General features: G+C 39.5%; 1 protein-coding gene across 1 annotated transcript in view; it reads right to left on the minus strand.

The window, feature by feature from the left end:
- Positions 1–315: 315 nt before the first annotated feature.
- LOC124126165 (choline/ethanolamine kinase-like) overlaps positions 316–17886 on the minus strand; it is a 37839-nt gene continuing 20268 nt past the window's right edge. The window contains exons 3-9 of the mRNA XM_048386420.1: positions 16957–17090; positions 15699–15803; positions 15154–15212; positions 7959–8043; positions 3856–3964; positions 2621–2797; positions 316–648 (exon numbers count right to left, since the gene is read on the minus strand). Of these exons, the coding sequence (XP_048242377.1) occupies positions 574–648; positions 2621–2797; positions 3856–3964; positions 7959–8043; positions 15154–15212; positions 15699–15803; positions 16957–17090 (744 nt within the window). The 3' untranslated portion in view covers positions 316–573. The remainder of the gene's footprint in view (positions 649–2620; positions 2798–3855; positions 3965–7958; positions 8044–15153; positions 15213–15698; positions 15804–16956; positions 17091–17886) is intronic.

The following is a 17886-nucleotide window of genomic DNA, read 5'->3' on the forward strand; positions in this document are numbered from 1 at the left end:
GGAGCATCCAGTGCAGGTGATGAAAGGGTGTTCAAGCTTACATGTCATGACTTCAGTTGTCTGCATGCTGCACATGTTCTTTCTCTCGCCTGCTGTGCTCGCATCTGTTTTATACCATGACTGTGGATTGTCCCATATCATGTTCTTTTCTCCTAATAACATAACTGATTCTGGAAAGACTGGCATTCAGGAAAACCTTTCTTTTCTCTTTCATCTCCATCATCTTCCTGTCTTCGTCAGCCATCATCCATGCCCCAAATCTACATGAATCCAAAACTTCCTCACAAGCAACATCCGAACTCATGCTAACTTACCCCGGTACATTTCTTCTTTCCTGGAAACAAACAATTACAACACAAGAACATTGGACTTCTGAAGCCATCTACCAAAGAACGTGCCCTCGTCCTCTGCCACAAGATATACAGAATGGATTTCTGTGTCCTTACGTAATATACAAAAGCAGTTATATCACAGCCAATTGAACCAGTTCACCGTTGTGTCATGTGTCTGTGTGTCCATTGTGTCCTGGCACACAAATATCCGTCAATCACAATAACAGCGCCATCTGGTGAACTAGTCTTCACTACGGAGGGTTGGCAAGCGTTTCTTCATCTCGAAGTAGGCTTCGAACCTTGATATGGCATAGTCCTGAAACAGGAACATAATCGTTTTGTTATTTCACAAGCAGATAATTCATATTGTTTGTCAGTTGTTTAACCCACACAATATTCCATAAGTCTGTGAATACTGTAAATCTTGAAATTAACGCGAGCGTGAATTAAATGCGAAAAATGCGAGTGGTCCTTGCTCACATTTTTAAACATCGCATTTATATCAACAATAAGAAATTTTGGATAGCAGAAATACCAACTTAGACATACACTGAAAACAAACAACTATGTATTCAACATCACTGTTTATTGAGCAGCACTTGTAATAAGTATATAAACAATGTCATTCAAACACTAATTACATCCTGTGAATTGTCACTGCTGGGGTCAAGACACGAGTTCAACTCACTTATGTCATCACTGATCACACCTGCAAGTCCTGACAGACGCAACACGGTGTCTTTGCTCTTTGCGACTGCGTCAAAGGCCGTCACGAGCCAGTGTGCATGTACTGTTTTAGCGGAAGTACTCAACTCAACGCTAATAAGCAGTGCTATTTGGTGTGTGATTGGATTAATGTAAGGTTGGATTAAGGTGAGGATTCTCCTGTAAACCTGACCGAGGACATTTTCTTTAGATATAAATCCACTGATGTTTGAGATATTGAGTCGCATTATTGACTAGGGGCCAGTGGCCCCTTCTTTTGGAGACGCATTAATTTCACAATTTACAGCAATCAACATGATCAAGTCTGGCATCAGCATCGATCTATACAATTGCGATATGATGACATGCATCAACCAAGTCAGCGAGCCTGACCACCAGATCCCGTTAGTTGCCTCTTGCGATAAGCAGGGGTTGCTGTAGACCAATTTTACCCGAGATCTTTTCGTTCTGCCCTTTTGCATGAAGATTGAACTAAGTCGATAAAATAGACGATAGAACAGCCAGGTCCATCTGGGAAAGAGCCAGAAGTTATGAGATCATCATTGGTGAAACCCACGAGCACGGGCATGGTGCCGAGAAACCTAGAAACATAATCAGGGCGAACCCTGGATTCGAACCCATGATAACTGGTTTCTGGCGTGCCTTTCAGAGCCTTAGATACTACCCATTAAGGGTGTGCAATATAACTGGTATATCGATATATTGCAATACGGCCTTCAGCAATACATGTATTGCAATAACACCCTTGCGTTTCAATATTCTCCGATACAGTCACAGAAGAATTAATATATAATTATATAAATTATATCTACTATCTTGATGCATTTAAATGGACTGGTTTCGTATTTAACCCTGCAAACGCTACACACTGTTTAAATTAACATTCCATACTGATGATGTAATAGGTATTCTCGTTTATCCATACTACTACTATCTTGGAGCCGAAATCTGATTATTAAATGAAGAAATACCATTTAAACAGTACAAATGTATATAATTTGGGCCCAATACATATTACATTATGTATCTCATATTGCGATATACTGCAATCCGATTTATGTGCCAATACGCAAACCCTACTACCCATGTCCAACCTTTAACACACCATTAGCTTGTAACCAAAATATTTTTTTTAATATGTGTGAGGTGAGGTGAAGTGAAATGGGGTTTAACGTCGAGTCCAAGATTATTGCACATATATAGCGACGTGCATGCACGTGTGTGTGTGTGTGTGTGTGTGTGTGTGTGTGTGTGTGTGTGTCTGCTTGTACTAGTCCGGACTGATGCCGATTTATAGTGCTAGCTCACTGAGATACCATGCCGCAGTTTAACATGAATACCCTACACTGACACAGTATACTGACTCCGAGCCGACCAGTCCTTGTTTTAGCCCCTTAATGCCGAGCACTAGACAGGGTAACAACAAGTACCATCTTTTAACGTCTTTTGGTATGACGCGGCTGGGGATCGAACCCCAGACCTTCCGCTCTCTGGGCGGACGCTCTACCACTAGACCACGGAGGCGGTCCTTTACTATGTGTGAGACATGGCTGTTTACTCACCCAATAACCGAACTCGATCTTGCAGGTCTCTGCTTGTATAATGGCCCATGTCCCCCACATGAAGTGGGACCCGAGAGCGTACGTATTTACTTCTATGTACATGGTCGCCAGCTCGGTCTCTGAAATGTCCTCTTCCGCACGTCCAAAACTTTTCAGATACTCTCGGAAAAAAGCGTACTGAAATAACACATGACACGGATTAGCTATAGAAGCTTTCATGTTGGAAATCATGGAATGTCATGATACGTATTATAAAGATGCTGATTCTTTCGCGTGCGATTACTGATATGACACAAAGTCAAGTCAAATCTAAAGCTACGTACTTGAACCAGTATACACACCTGTTTACTAGAGCCTGCCTGCTGTTTACTAGAACACACCTGCTGTTTACTAGAAACCACCTGCTGTTTACTAGAAACCACCTGCTGTTTACTAGAAACCACCTGTTTACTAGAACACACCTGCTGTTTACTAGAACACACCTGCTGTTTACTAGAACCCACCTGCTGTCTACTAGAACCCACCTGCTGTCTACTAGAACCCACCTGCTGTTTACTAGAAACCACTTGCTGTTTACTAGAAGCCACCACCTGTTTACTAGAACACACCTGCTGTTTACTTGAATCCACCTGTTTACTAGAACCCACCTGCCGTCTACTAGAACCCACCTGCTGTTTACTAGAACCCACCTGCTGTCTACTAGAACCCACCTGCTGCTTACTAGAACACACCTGCTGTCTAATAGAAACCACCTGCTGTCTACTAGAACCCACCTGCTGTCTACTAGAAGCCACCTGCTGTCTACTAGAACCCACCTGCTGTCTACTAGAACCCACCTGCTGTTTACTAGAACCCACCTGCTGTTTACTAGAACCCACCACCTGTCTACTAGAACCCACCTGCTGTCTACTAGAACCCACCTGCTGTTTACTAGAACCCACCTGCTGTCTACTGGAACCCACCTGCTGTCTACTAGAACCCACCTGCTGTCTACTAGAACCCACCTGCTGTTTACTAGAACCCACCTGCTGTTTACTAGAACCCACCTGCTGTCTACTAGAACCCACCTGCTGTCTACTAGAACCCACCTGCTGTTTACTAGAACACACCTGCTGTCTACTAGAACACACCTGCTGTTTACTAGAACCCACCTGCTGTCTACTGGAACCCACCTGCTGTCTACTAGAACCCACCTGCTGTTTACTAGAACCCACCTGCTGTCTACTAGAACCCACCTGCTGTTTCCTGGAGGGGAATCGGTCTGGAATGTGGTAGAACATGGGCTGCTCCGGGTTTGTGTAATCATAACACCATTCTATGAAGTGGTTCCCGATATCAAAGCCCCTGAGAACAGGAAATAAATATTCCTATTTAATTCCGAACAATATGGCACACGCTCGCTCTAACAATGCTACCCTGTTGTAGGAATAACCTTTTCAGCTCAACACTAACTCACAGCACGGAATTGTTTTGTTTCCTGGAGTGAGTGAGTGAGTGAGTGAGTGAGTGAGTGAGTGGCCTACGATACACACTATAATGCCTCTTATATATATACGAGAAAAAGTATTATGATGTAAAAAAGATAAATGTTTGAGCTATCATCATCATTATTATTATTATAATCAATTTCTTTGCCAAGCACTAAACAGTTAAATTTTGTTTTGGTAGAATGAAAAAAACCCATTGGTTTCTTTTCTCCAATGTAGTGTTGTAAAGTCTACAGTTAACCATGCTCGCCAATGAACATGTTGAAAACACATTATATCTGCCATGTGTTTCCTATTGTTCATGAACAGCTGTTAAACATATGCTTTTTTATGAACATATTTTTTGTATAGGTAATAGGCCAACACACACAATACACAAGGTGTTGCAGATATGTCTCACTACACTGTACACGTGGTGTGTTACAATGCACTGCTACAATACATCACAATCAGTCAGTGACTCATATACCAGCAGGCATTGATAGGGCAAACTATCTTCTTTTGTGTTTATCGCCATCATTGTATCATGATGTCTTTGTCTCATGACATCATCACTGGATCATGCCATCATCATTGTCTCATGACGCCATCATTGTATGATGCCATCATCATTGTCTCATGAAGTCATCATTGTCTCATAACGTTATCATTGTCTCAAGATGACATCATCATTGTATGATGCCATCATCATTGTCTCAAGATGCCATCATTGTATGATGCCATCATCATTGTCTCATGATGTTATCATTGTCTCATAACGTTATCATTGTCTCAAGATGACATCATCATTGTATGATGCCATCATCATTGTCTCAAGATGCCATCATTGTATGATGCCATCATCATTGTCTCATGACGTTATCATTGTCTCATGACGTTATCATTGTCTCAAGATGACATCATCATTGTATCATGCCATCATCATTGTCTCATGACGCCATCATTGTATGATGCCATCATCGTCTCATGACGTTATCATTGTCTCAAGATGCCATCATTGTCTCATGACGTCATCATTGTATCATGCCACCCATCATTGTCTCATGACGCCATCATTGTCTCATGATGCCATCATTGTCTCATGACGCCATCATTGTCTCATGATGCCATCATTGTCTCATGATGCCATCATTGTTTCATGACGCCATCATTGTATCATGACGCTATTATTGTATCATGACATAATCATTGTCCTGGAAAACATCATTGTCTTATGATGCCATCATTGTCTCATGATGTCATCATTGTCTCATGATGCCATCATTGTCTCATGATGTCATCATTATATCAGGTCGCTATTATTGTATAATGACACTATCATTGTCTCATGTCATCAGCATTGTCTCATGATGTCATCATTGTCTCATGACGCCATCATTGTCTCATGATGCAATCATTGGCTCTTGATGCAATCTTTGTCTCATGATGCCATCATTGTCTCATGGCGCTATCATTGTATCATGACGCTATTATTGTATCATGACATAATCATTGTCTCATGATGTCATCATTGTATCATGTCATCATCATTGTCTCTTGACACCATCATTGTATCATGACGCTATTATTGTATCATGACGCTATTATTGTATCATGACGCTATTATTGTATAATGACACCATCATTGTCTCATGTCATCAGCATTGTCTCATGATGTCATCATTGTCTCATGACGCCATCATTGTCTCATGATGCAATCATTGTCTCATGATGCAATATTTGTCTCATGATGCCATCATTGTCTCATGGCGCTATCATTGTATCATGACGCTATTATTGTATCATGACATAATCATTGTCTCATGATGTCATCATTGTATCATGTCATCATCATTGTCTCTTGACGCCATCATTGTATCATGACGCTATTATTGTATCATGACATAATCATTGTCTCATGATGTCATCATTGTCTCATGACGCCATCATTGTCTCAAGATGCCATCATTGTCTCATGACGTCATCATTGTCTCATGATGCCATCATTGTCTCATGACATCATCATTGTATCATGCCAATCATTGTCTCCTGACGCTCTTATTGTATCATGACATCATCATTGTCTCATGACGTCATCAATGTCTAATGATGTCGTCATTGTCTCATGACGCCATCATTGTCTCATGATGCAATCATTGTCTCATGACGCAATCATTGTCTCAAGATGACATCATTGTCTCATGACATCATCATTGTATCATGACGCTATTATTGTATCATGACATTATCATTGGCTCATGATGTCATCATTGTCTCATGATGCTATTATTGTATCATGACATAAGCATTGTCTCATGATGCCATCATTGTCTCATGACGTCATCATTGTATCAATCCGCCACCAATGTATCATGCCCATCATTGTCTCATGACGCTACTATTGTATCATGACATAATCATTGTCTCATGATGTCATCAATCTCTTATGTCATCATTGTCTCATGACGCCATCATTGTCTCATGATGCCATCATTGTCTCATGACGTCATCATTGTATCAGGCCGCCATCATTGTATCATGCCCCCCATCATTGTCTCATGACGCCATTATTGTATCATAACATCATCATTGTCTCATGACGCCATTATTGTATCATAACATCATCATTGTCTCATGACGTCATCATTGTCTCATGATGCCATCATTGTCTCATGACGTCATCATTGTATCATGACGCTATTATCGTATCATGACATTATCATTGTCTCATGATGCCATCATTGTATCAAGTTGCTATTATTGTATCATGACATAGTCATTGTCTCATGATGCCATCATTGTCTCATGATGCCATCATTGTCTCATGACATCATCATTGTATCATGACGCTATTATTGTATCATGACATAATCATTGTCTCATGACGCCATCATTGTATCATGACGTCATCATTGTCTCATGATGCCATCATTGTATCATGATGCTATTATTGTATCATGACATAATCATTGTCTCATGTCATCATTGTCTCATGTCATCATCATTGTCTCATGATGTCATCATTGTCTCATGACGCTATTGTTGTATCATGACATCATTATTGTCTCATGACGTCATCACTGTCTTATGATGTCATCATTGTCTCATGACGCCATCATTGTATCATGACGCTATTATTGTATCATGACATAATCATTGTCTCATGACGTCATCATTGTCTCATGATGCCATCATTGTCTCATGATACCATCATTGTCTCATGACCTCATCATTGTCTCATGATGCCATCATTGTCTCATGACCTCATCATTGTCTCATGATGCCATCATTGTCTCATGACGTCATCATTGTATCAGGCCGCCATCAATGTATCATGCCAATCATTGTCTCATGACGCTATTATTGTCTCATGACATCATTATTGTCTCATGACGTCATCAATGTCTCATGATGCCATCATTGTCTCATGACGTCATCATTGTCTCATGTTGCCATCACTGTCTCATAACGTCATCATTGTCTCATGACACCATCATTATATCATCGTGTCATCCACAGTATCATGCCCCCCCTTCATTGTCTCATGACGCCATCATTGTATCATTGGGTCATCCACAGTATCATGCCCCCCCTTCATTGTCTCATGACGACATCATTGTCTCATGACGCCATCATTGTATCATCGGGCCATCAACAGTATCATGCCATCATATCATTCCAGAGTGACGTCGTGTCTGTCTCACAACTGTCATTACCGGCATTACATTTTTCACCATGTCGATAAACATGACATGTTGTCAGTCATGCAGAAGTTCTTCCATAATTGATGCATGAAAACATGTTTTTCTCCTGATTCTTGACAACACCTGTGCATCCCCCAGCGTGGAGAGTGCTCCAAGATGGCTACCCACCTGAAGTTGTAGCTGCAATACTCCCAGTCTATGACCGTCATCTGCCGGGCCGGGTTCGGCTCGTCCTTCAGGTACAAGATGTTTCCTGGAAACAAAGGGCACAAGTTCAATAGCGCTGAAACAAATGTAAAATACTGCTGTTTGTCTACAGTAAACAATATCTATTCCCTTGCATAGCACTCCTATCGCTTTAAATATCTGTTTGCCTGAACAGTCTTGTTACTTGTTTTAATCTGTCACCTGTTATATAAAGTTTTTATTTGAAATGTTTCCCCCTGCCTTAAGGTATTCAGGAGATAAAACTTTGGACAACTGAATCACAGTGAACCAAATCGTCTGATATTTGACCTTGTCAATGTCATCTGATGTGATATGATATCAAACATAACCTGTCTTCATTCTGCCTTGTATACACCATGCCTTTATCAAAAAATCATTATTCTGCCTTGTATACACCATGCCTTTATCAAAAAATCATCATTCTGCCTTGTATACACCATGCCTTTATCATGGAATTATCATTCTGCCTTGTGTACACCATGCCTTTATCAAGAAATCATTATTCTGCCTTGTATACACCATGCCTTTATCAAGAAATCATTATTCTGCCTTGTATACACCATGCCTTTATCAAGAAATCATCATTCTGCCTTGTGTACACCATGCCTTTATCAAGAAATCATCATTCTGCCTTGTGTTCACCATGCCTTTATCAAGAAATCATCATTCTGTCTTGTGTACACCATGCCTTTATCAAGAAATCATCATTCTGCCTTGTGTACACCATGCCTTTATCAAGAAATCATCATTCTGCCTTGTGTTCACCATGCCTTTATCAAGAAATCATCATTCTGCCTTGTGTACACCATGCCTTTATCAAGAAATCATCATTCTGCCTTGTGTACACCATGCCTTTATCAAGAAATCATCATTCTGCCTTGTGTACACCATGCCTTTATCAAGAAATCATCATTCTGCCTTGTATACACCATGCCTTTATCAAGAAATCATCATTCTGCCTTGTATACACCATGCCTTTATCAAGAAATCATCATTCTGCCTTGTGTACACCATGCCTTTATCAAGAAATCATCATTCTGCCTTGTGTACACCATGCCTTTATCAAGAAATCATCATTCTGCCTTGTGTACACCATGCCTTTATCAAGAAATCATTATTCTGCCTTGTGTACACCATGCCTTTATCAAGAAATCATCATTCTGCCTTGTGTACACCATGCCTTTATCAAGAAATCATCATTCTGCCTTGTATACACCATGCCTTTATCATGAAATCATTATTCTGCCTTGTGTACACCATGCCTTTATCAAGAAATCATCATTCTGCCTTGTGTACACCATGCCTTTATCAGGATTTCATCATTCTGCCTTGTGTACACCATGCCTTTATCAAGAAATCATCATTCTGCCTTGTGTACACCATGCCTTTATCAAGAAATCATCATTCTGCCTTGTGTACACCATGCCTTTATCAAGAAATCATCATTCTGCCTTGTGTTCACCATGCCTTTATCAAGAAATCATCATTCTGCCTTGTGTACACCATGCCTTTATCAAGAAATCATCATTCTGCCTTGTGTACACCATGCCTTTATCAAGAAATCATCATTCTGCCTTGTGTACACCATGCCTTTATCAAGAAATCATCATTCTGCCTTGTGTACACCATGCCTTTATCAAGAAATCATCATTCTGCCTTGTATACACCATGCCTTTATCAAGAAATCATCATTCTGCCTTGTATACACCATGCCTTTATCATGAAATCATTATTCTGCCTTGTGTACACCATGCCTTTATCAAGAAATCATCATTCTGCCTTGTGTACACCATGCCTTTATCAGGAAATCATCATTCTGCCTTGTGTACACCATGCCTTTATCAAGAAATCATCATTCTGCCTTGTGTACACCATGCCTTTATCAAGAAAGCATCATTCTGCCTTGTGTACACCATGCCTTTATCATGAAATCATTATTCTGCCTTGTGTACACCATGCCTTTATCAAGAAATCATTATTCTGCCTTGTATTCACCATGCCTTTATCAAGAAATCATTATTCTGCCTTGTATACACCATGCCTTTATCAAGAAATCATCATTCTGCCTTGTGTACACCATGCCTTTATCAAGAAATCATCATTCTGCCTTGTGTACACCATGCCTTTATCAAGAAATCATCATTCTGCCTTGTGTACACCATGCCTTTATCAAGAAATCATCATTCTGTCTTGTGTACACCATGCCTTTATCAAGAAATCATCATTCTGCCTTGTGTACACCATGCCTTTATCAAGAAATCATCATTCTGCCTTGTGTACACCATGCCTTTATCAAGAAATCATCATTCTGCCTTGTGTACACCATGCCTTTATCAAGAAATCATCATTCTGCCTTGTGTACACCATGCCTTTATCAAGAAATCATCATTCTGCCTTGTGTACACCATGCCTTTATCAAGAAATCATCATTCTGTCTTGTATACACCATGCCTTTATCAAGAAATCATCATTCTGCCTTGTGTACACCATGCCTTTATCAAGAAATCATCATTCTGCCTTGTATACACCATGCCTTTATCAAGAAATCATCATTCTGCCTTGTATACACCATGCCTTTATCAAGAAATCATCATTCTGCCTTGTGTACACCATGCCTTTATCAAGAAATCATCATTCTGCCTTGTATACACCATGCCTTTATCATGAAATCATTATTCTGCCTTGTGTACACCATGCCTTTATCAAGAAATCATCATTCTGCCTTGTGTACACCATGCCTTTATCAGGAAATCATCATTCTGCCTTGTGTACACCATGCCTTTATCAAGAAATCATCATTCTGCCTTGTGTACACCATGCCTTTATCAAGAAATCATCATTCTGCCTTGTGTACACCATGCCTTTATCAAGAAATCATCATTCTGCCTTGTATACACCATGCCTTTATCAAGAAATCATCATTCTGCCTTGTATACACCATGCCTTTATCATGAAATCATTATTCTGCCTTGTGTACACCATGCCTTTATCAAGAAATCATCATTCTGCCTTGTGTACACCATGCCTTTATCAAGAAATCATCATTCTGCCTTGTATACACCATGCCTTTATCAAGAAATCATCATTCTGCCTTGTATACACCATGCCTTTATCAAGAAATCATCATTCTGTCTTGTGTACACCATGCCTTTATCAAGAAATCATCATTCTGCCTTGTGTACACCATGCCTTTATCAAGAAATCATCATTCTGCCTTGTGTACACCATGCCTTTATCAAGAAATCCTCATTCTGCCTTGTGTACACCATGCCTTTATCAAGAAATCCTCATTCTGCCTTGTGTACACCATGCCTTTATCAAGAAATCATCATTCTGCCTTGTGTACACCATGCCTTTATCAAGAAATCATCATTCTGTCTTGTATACACCATGCCTTTATCAAGAAATCATCATTCTGCCTTGTGTACACCATGCCTTTATCAAGAAATCATCATTCTGCCTTGTATACACCATGCCTTTATCAAGAAATCATCATTCTGCCTTGTATACACCATGCCTTTATCAAGAAATCATCATTCTGCCTTGTGTACACCATGCCTTTATCAAGAAATCATCATTCTGCCTTGTATACACCATGCCTTTATCAAGAAATCATCATTCTGCCTTGTATACACCATGCCTTTATCAAGAAATCAATCAGAGTCCAGGTGTAAACAACTGTGGGTTTGGGGAATGAATGGACTACATCAGCAGTTTTATGATCATGATGATGACTGTCAAGGTATGACAGCAATCTTGATATGGAGCAAATTGCAGTCACATCAGGTGATATTGGCTGGATACTTAACCATTTTTGTCAACAGCTGGTGATGACAACATTATTGTGTTCACACATCGAGGGAAAATCAATAACGACCAAGGACCAGGATTACATACCAAAACATAAAATACAGTCCAATCATGGGCTCTTGTGTCATATGTAGTTCCATTTGTCCGTTGTCATGTCCATACTATTACCTATTAGTGCTATTTACCCCATGTCTCTAATCTGCCCACTGTCCATTGCCTATTACCAGTGATAATTTAAGTCCTGGCTTCCAGTGGCTTATTGCTATCACCTATCAGCACTAATTAACTGTTAAGTGTTGGCTTCCAGTCGTCATTGCTGTCACCTATCAGCACTATTTAACTGTTAAGTGTTGGCTTCCTGTTGCTGTCAACACTCAGCACTATTTAAATGTTAAGTGGTTGCTTCCAGTCGCCTGTTGCTGTCAACTATCAGCACTAATTAACTGTTAAGTGTTGGCTTCCAGTTGCCCTTTGCTGTCAACAATCAGCACTAATTACCTGTTAAGTCCTGGCTTCCAGTTGCCTGTTGCTGTCAACTATCAGCACTAATTAACTGTTAAGTGTTGGCTTCCAGTTGCCTGTTGCTGTCAACTATCAGCACTAATTAACTGTTAAGTGTTGGCTTCCAGTTGCCCGTTGCTGTCAACTATCAGCACTAATTAACAGTTAAGTGTTGGCTTCCAGTTGCCTGTTGCTGTCAACAATCAGCACTAATTAACTGTTAAGTGTTGGCTTCCAGTTGCCTGTTGCTGTCAACTATCAGCACTAATTAACTGTTAAGTGTTGGCTTCCAGTTGCCCATTGCTAATCACCTGTCAGAGCCAATTACCTGTTGGTTTCCCTTGTTAAGTTTCCACCTTTGTTATTTTATTACTTTTGTTGTTCTTACAGGTACATATACATATAGTCACATGTTCTCTGCTTCTGCTAATTTACCTGATGAAGGAGTAAGTATATACTCCAAAACATTGTGTTCCTCATAACAAAGAAGTTGACAACTTGAAATCCATAAAATTCTCTACCTTGTGTGTATCACTTCTAAATGCCATTGAAAGATGTCATATATCACGTCATCAATCAGGACTTCATGTGTTCACCCTGTGTCATATATTATGTTATCAACCAGGACATGTCACATGTTCACCCTGTGTCATATATATCTATCAACCAGGACATACCACATGTTCACCCTGTGCCACGTATAACGTTATCAACCAGGACATACCACATGTTCACCCTGTGCCACGTATAACGTTATCAAACAGGACATGTCACATGTTCACCCTGTGTCAAATACTGTAAACAGGGAATTTTTTGCGACCGTTTTATTATTGCGAGTTTTGCGAACGAGACTCAATCGCAAAAATTAAAATCGCAACAATAAGTATTAATAATACATACATACTTTATTCATTGCAACACGTCATCAAATGTTTAAATCATCAACCAGAACCACAAGTTACTCAATAAGTTAAAAACACAAATGAATGCAGAATGGTCACACAAAACATCACAAATGACAATGTAAACAGACCAATTAGTGTCTTCTTATATAGTTTGCATTCAAACTCACAGTCATGACACTGAGTTGAGTCAATTATCGTATTTGATAATTGGTCGCAATCCCCTTCCGGTCAACTTTCCGGCCAACTCAGATGAACTAGCTTCGGAGAGAAGCTGTCTATTGTTTGGTAATCGAGGGGTCATCTCAACACGGCAACTCGCAAAAATATCTCGTCGCAGTATTGTCTTTGGTTTGGTATTCGCAATATTTTAACAGCGCAGAAATAAAGCTGTTTACAGTACATCTATCAACCAGGACATACCACATGTTCATCCTGTGCCATGTATAATATTATCAACCAGGACATCTACATGGTGTTCAAGCCATGTGTTCATGGTGTCCAAGCCATGTGTTGTCCAAGCCATGTGTTGTCCAAGCCATGTGTTTATGGAATCCAAGCCATGTGTTCATAGAATCCATGTCATGTGTTCATGGTGCCCAAGCCATGTGTTCATGGAATCCATGTCATGTGTTCATGGTGCCCAAGCCATGTGTTCATGGAATCCATGTCATGTGTTAATGGTGTCCAAGCCATGTGTTCTTGGTGCCCAAGCCATGTGTTCATGGAATCCATGTCATGTGTTCATGGAATCCAAGCCATGTGTACATGGTGTCCAAGCTATGTGTACATGGTGTCCAAGCTATGTGTACATGGTGTCCAAGCTATGTGTACATGGTGTCCAAGCCATGTGTTCATGGAATCCATGTCATGTGTTCATGGAATCCAAGCCATGTGTACATGGTGTTCAAGCCATGTGTACATGGTGTCCAAGCTATGTGTACATGGTGTCCAAGCCATGTGTTCATGGTGTCCAAGCCATGTGTTCATGGAGTTCAAGCCATGTGTTCATGGTGTCCAAGCCATGTGTTCATGATATTTAAGTCATGTGTTAATGGAGTTCAAGCCATGTGTTCTTGGTGCCCAAGCCATGTGTTCATGGAATCCATGTCATGTGTTCATGGAATCCAAGCCATGTGTTCATGGTGTCCAAGCCATGTGTTCATGATATTTAAGCCATGTGTTAATGGAGTTCAAGCCATGTGTTCATGGTGTTCAAGCCATGTGTTCAAGCCATGTGTTCATTATGTGTCAAATGTTCAGACAAGTTCCATGAGGTGCATGAGTGCACAACACACAATATGCCAGTTACAGTTGGGCTTGAAGTAATAACCAAAAGTCAAAAGACGATATGTATTGCTGTACTTTGACAAATGTATAGAGATTATTGTACGAGCATGTTTGTCATACTGATTTCACGAAACAGGTGTTAGAACTCTTGTATCTCCAGAGCGAGAACGAGGGTAATACAAGAATTCTTACACAAGTTACATAAAATCAGTATGACACACATACAAGTGTAATAATTTCTTTATTACTCAATATTTCTTAATCAGTTTGAGCTTCCCTTTAGACAAATTTCTTTTTACTGATCACTGCCGCTGAGTGTGAATATCATTACTGTCGAGTGACGTCAACAATCTACAACTTCATTTCTAGTTTGACATCATTCCGACATTACGTCACCATAAGAATCTAATGACATCAACAATCTTCAACTATGTATGTCTAGTGTGACGTCATTCAGACATTAGGTCACTGTAAGTATTGAATGATGTGAACAATGACGTCCAGATGACGTGAACAATACACTGAAGTGATATTTGCACCAGTGCACATACTATCTTTATGAAGTCGGGTATTTCTAACCCTGTGGGTAATAAAACAAAATATGACATTGTTTTATCCAGACTGTATCTTACCTTCTTGTAGATCATTATGACAAAACACGACTGGTGAGCGAACCCGAGACAAGATTAGCCTGAAAATAAACCCATTTCATTCTGGTCAAGGGGCCTTTAAACAGAACATCATTGATGACACCGGTATATACAGTAATGACACCGGTATATACAGTAATGACACCGGTATATACAGTAATGACATCGGTATATACAGTAATGACATCGGTATATACAGTAATGACACCGGTATATACAGTAATGACACCGGTATATACAGTAATGACACCGGTATATACAGTAATGACACATTTAATTTTAAAGAATGTCAAATAAATTGACAAAATACAAGTGAATGAGTATATTTAAGGCATACTATCAATTAATTAATTAATTAATTAATAAATATTGATGTTTTTTTATGATTTACATAATTTTTTAAAAATAAATCCTTTGTTAAATTACAGGGCCAGCTGATTGAGAATTTTAAAGAATTTCTACTTAATATTAAAACTGACACCAGAAACCTATGTAGTTATAAAAATTATAGAATGATGTGAACTCACATTAATTCTTCAAATTCCTGCTCTAAATTGAAAGACATAAGTTTCTTCATTTTTGGATTGCTCTCTGAATGTTGGGAGAAATTATTCTTGATTTCTGTCAGCCATCTGAAAAAAACAAGAACATGGTAATCTAAGAGTGATTGTCATCTAAGTGTGATTGTCATCTAAATGCGATTGTCATCTAAGTGCGATGGTCATCTAAGAGCGATGGTCATCTAAGTGCAATGGTCATCTAAGTGCGATGGTAATCTAAGTGCGATTGTCATCTAAGTGCGATGGTCATCTAAGTGTGATTGTCATCTAAGTGCGATTGTCATCTAAGTGTGATGGTCATCTAAGTGTGATTGTCATCTTAGTGTGATTGTCATCTAAGTGTGATGGTCATCTAAGTGCGATGGTCATCTAAGTGCAATTGTCATCTAAGTGCGATGGTCATCTAAGTGCGATGGTCATCTAAGTGCAATTGTCATCTAAGAGCGATGGTCATCTAAGTGCGATGGTCATCTAAGTGTGATTGTCATCTAAGTGCGATTGTCATCTAAGTGTGATTGTCATCTAAGTGTGATTGTCATCTAAGTGTGATTGTCATCTTAGTGTGATTGTCATCTAAGTGTGATGGTCATCTAAGTGCAATGGTCATCTAAGTCTAATGGTCAATTGATTTGACTTTATTACTTTGTTTTATTCCTAAAATATCAAAATGTCTGACAAAAAAATCAACACAGTTTAGTCAAAATAGCTGTGATATCACCCCTATCTATACACAATGTTTAATTAACATAGCTGTGATATCATCCTACAATACACCATGTTTGGTCAACATAGCTGTGATATCATCACACCAATACACAATGTCAGGTCAACATAGCTGTGATATTGTCCCACAATACACAATATTTGGTCAACATAGTTGTAATATCGTCCTACCAATACACAATATTTGGTCAACATAGCTGTGATATCGTCCCACCAATACACAATGTTTGGTCAACATTGCTGCAATATCGTCCCACCAATACACAATGTTTGGTCAACATAGCTGTGATATCGCCCCACCAATACACAATGTTTGGTCAACATTGCTGCAATATCGTCCCACCAATACACAATGTTTGGTCAACATAGCTGTGATATCATCCCACAATACACAATGTTTGGTCAACATAGCTGTGATATCATCCCACAATACACAATGATTGGTCAACAGAGCTGTGTTGTCTCTATAATGTTTACACAGAGAACAGTAATATTGTCCTACCCATCCACGATGTTCTTGAGCCACCGTGGTTCCTTGCACAGCGGCATGTCCAGTTGATGGAAATGGGCCAATTTCCTGGCGATGAGGTGAGATATCGATGGTGTTACCAGGTCCGATGTTAACAAAGCTTGTGTCTGGAACAGAAGTGGGGGAGTGAGTAAATTATGTTCTACTTCTCCGCCAATGTCAACAATTCGACACACCACAGAGGACTACCAGTATGTTTTGACACAAGAGAGTGGGTGGGTGGGTGGACTGGTGGGCTGATGGGTGGGTGGGTGTGTGGGTGGGAGTGAGTGGGCGTTGGGGGCGGGTGGGCAAGGCAGGCAAGCAAGTCTTAATGTGATATGTCCATCAAACCATCTGTTACAATCAGAGGTGGTAATTGTGATTTGAAACCTCTGATTGAATCAGAATCAAGAAGTATTCAAATTCATTTCAGAACTGCTATTTATCATCCAAAACTGGCATCCACAGTTTATATCACTTCATTGAAACTTCAACAACAGAGCTACAGATTAGCTGCGTATTTGCGTAAAATACCAACCAAAACTATTCAAAACCCAATTAACTTGTGTACAGAAACGCATGCATAAAAAAACTCAATTTTTTTAACATTTGTTTAAAACAGCACGCGTAAATACCCAATGCAGCTTTTTCAGCATGCGTACAACGGGGCTAATTTCCGAAACACAATTTCCGAGCTAATTTACTTTCCAAGTCAAGCCTATATTTATGAACCGTTACATACATCTAAAACATTATTTCATTTTTTCTTAAATCTCAAAATGCTTACTCATTTTGGGAAAAAAACCAATAGAGTGATAAATAGATGAGTGAAAAAATATTGGTTACCCAATGAAAAATGTAATAACACAATTAAAATAGAAACCTTCAACTAAAAACTCAACTGCTCAAAAAGTTATCTGG

This window comes from Haliotis rufescens, unplaced genomic scaffold (assembly GCF_023055435.1).
Source record: "Haliotis rufescens isolate VD_foot unplaced genomic scaffold, xgHalRufe1.0.p SCAF_6, whole genome shotgun sequence".
NCBI lineage: Eukaryota > Metazoa > Mollusca > Gastropoda > Lepetellida > Haliotidae > Haliotis > Haliotis rufescens.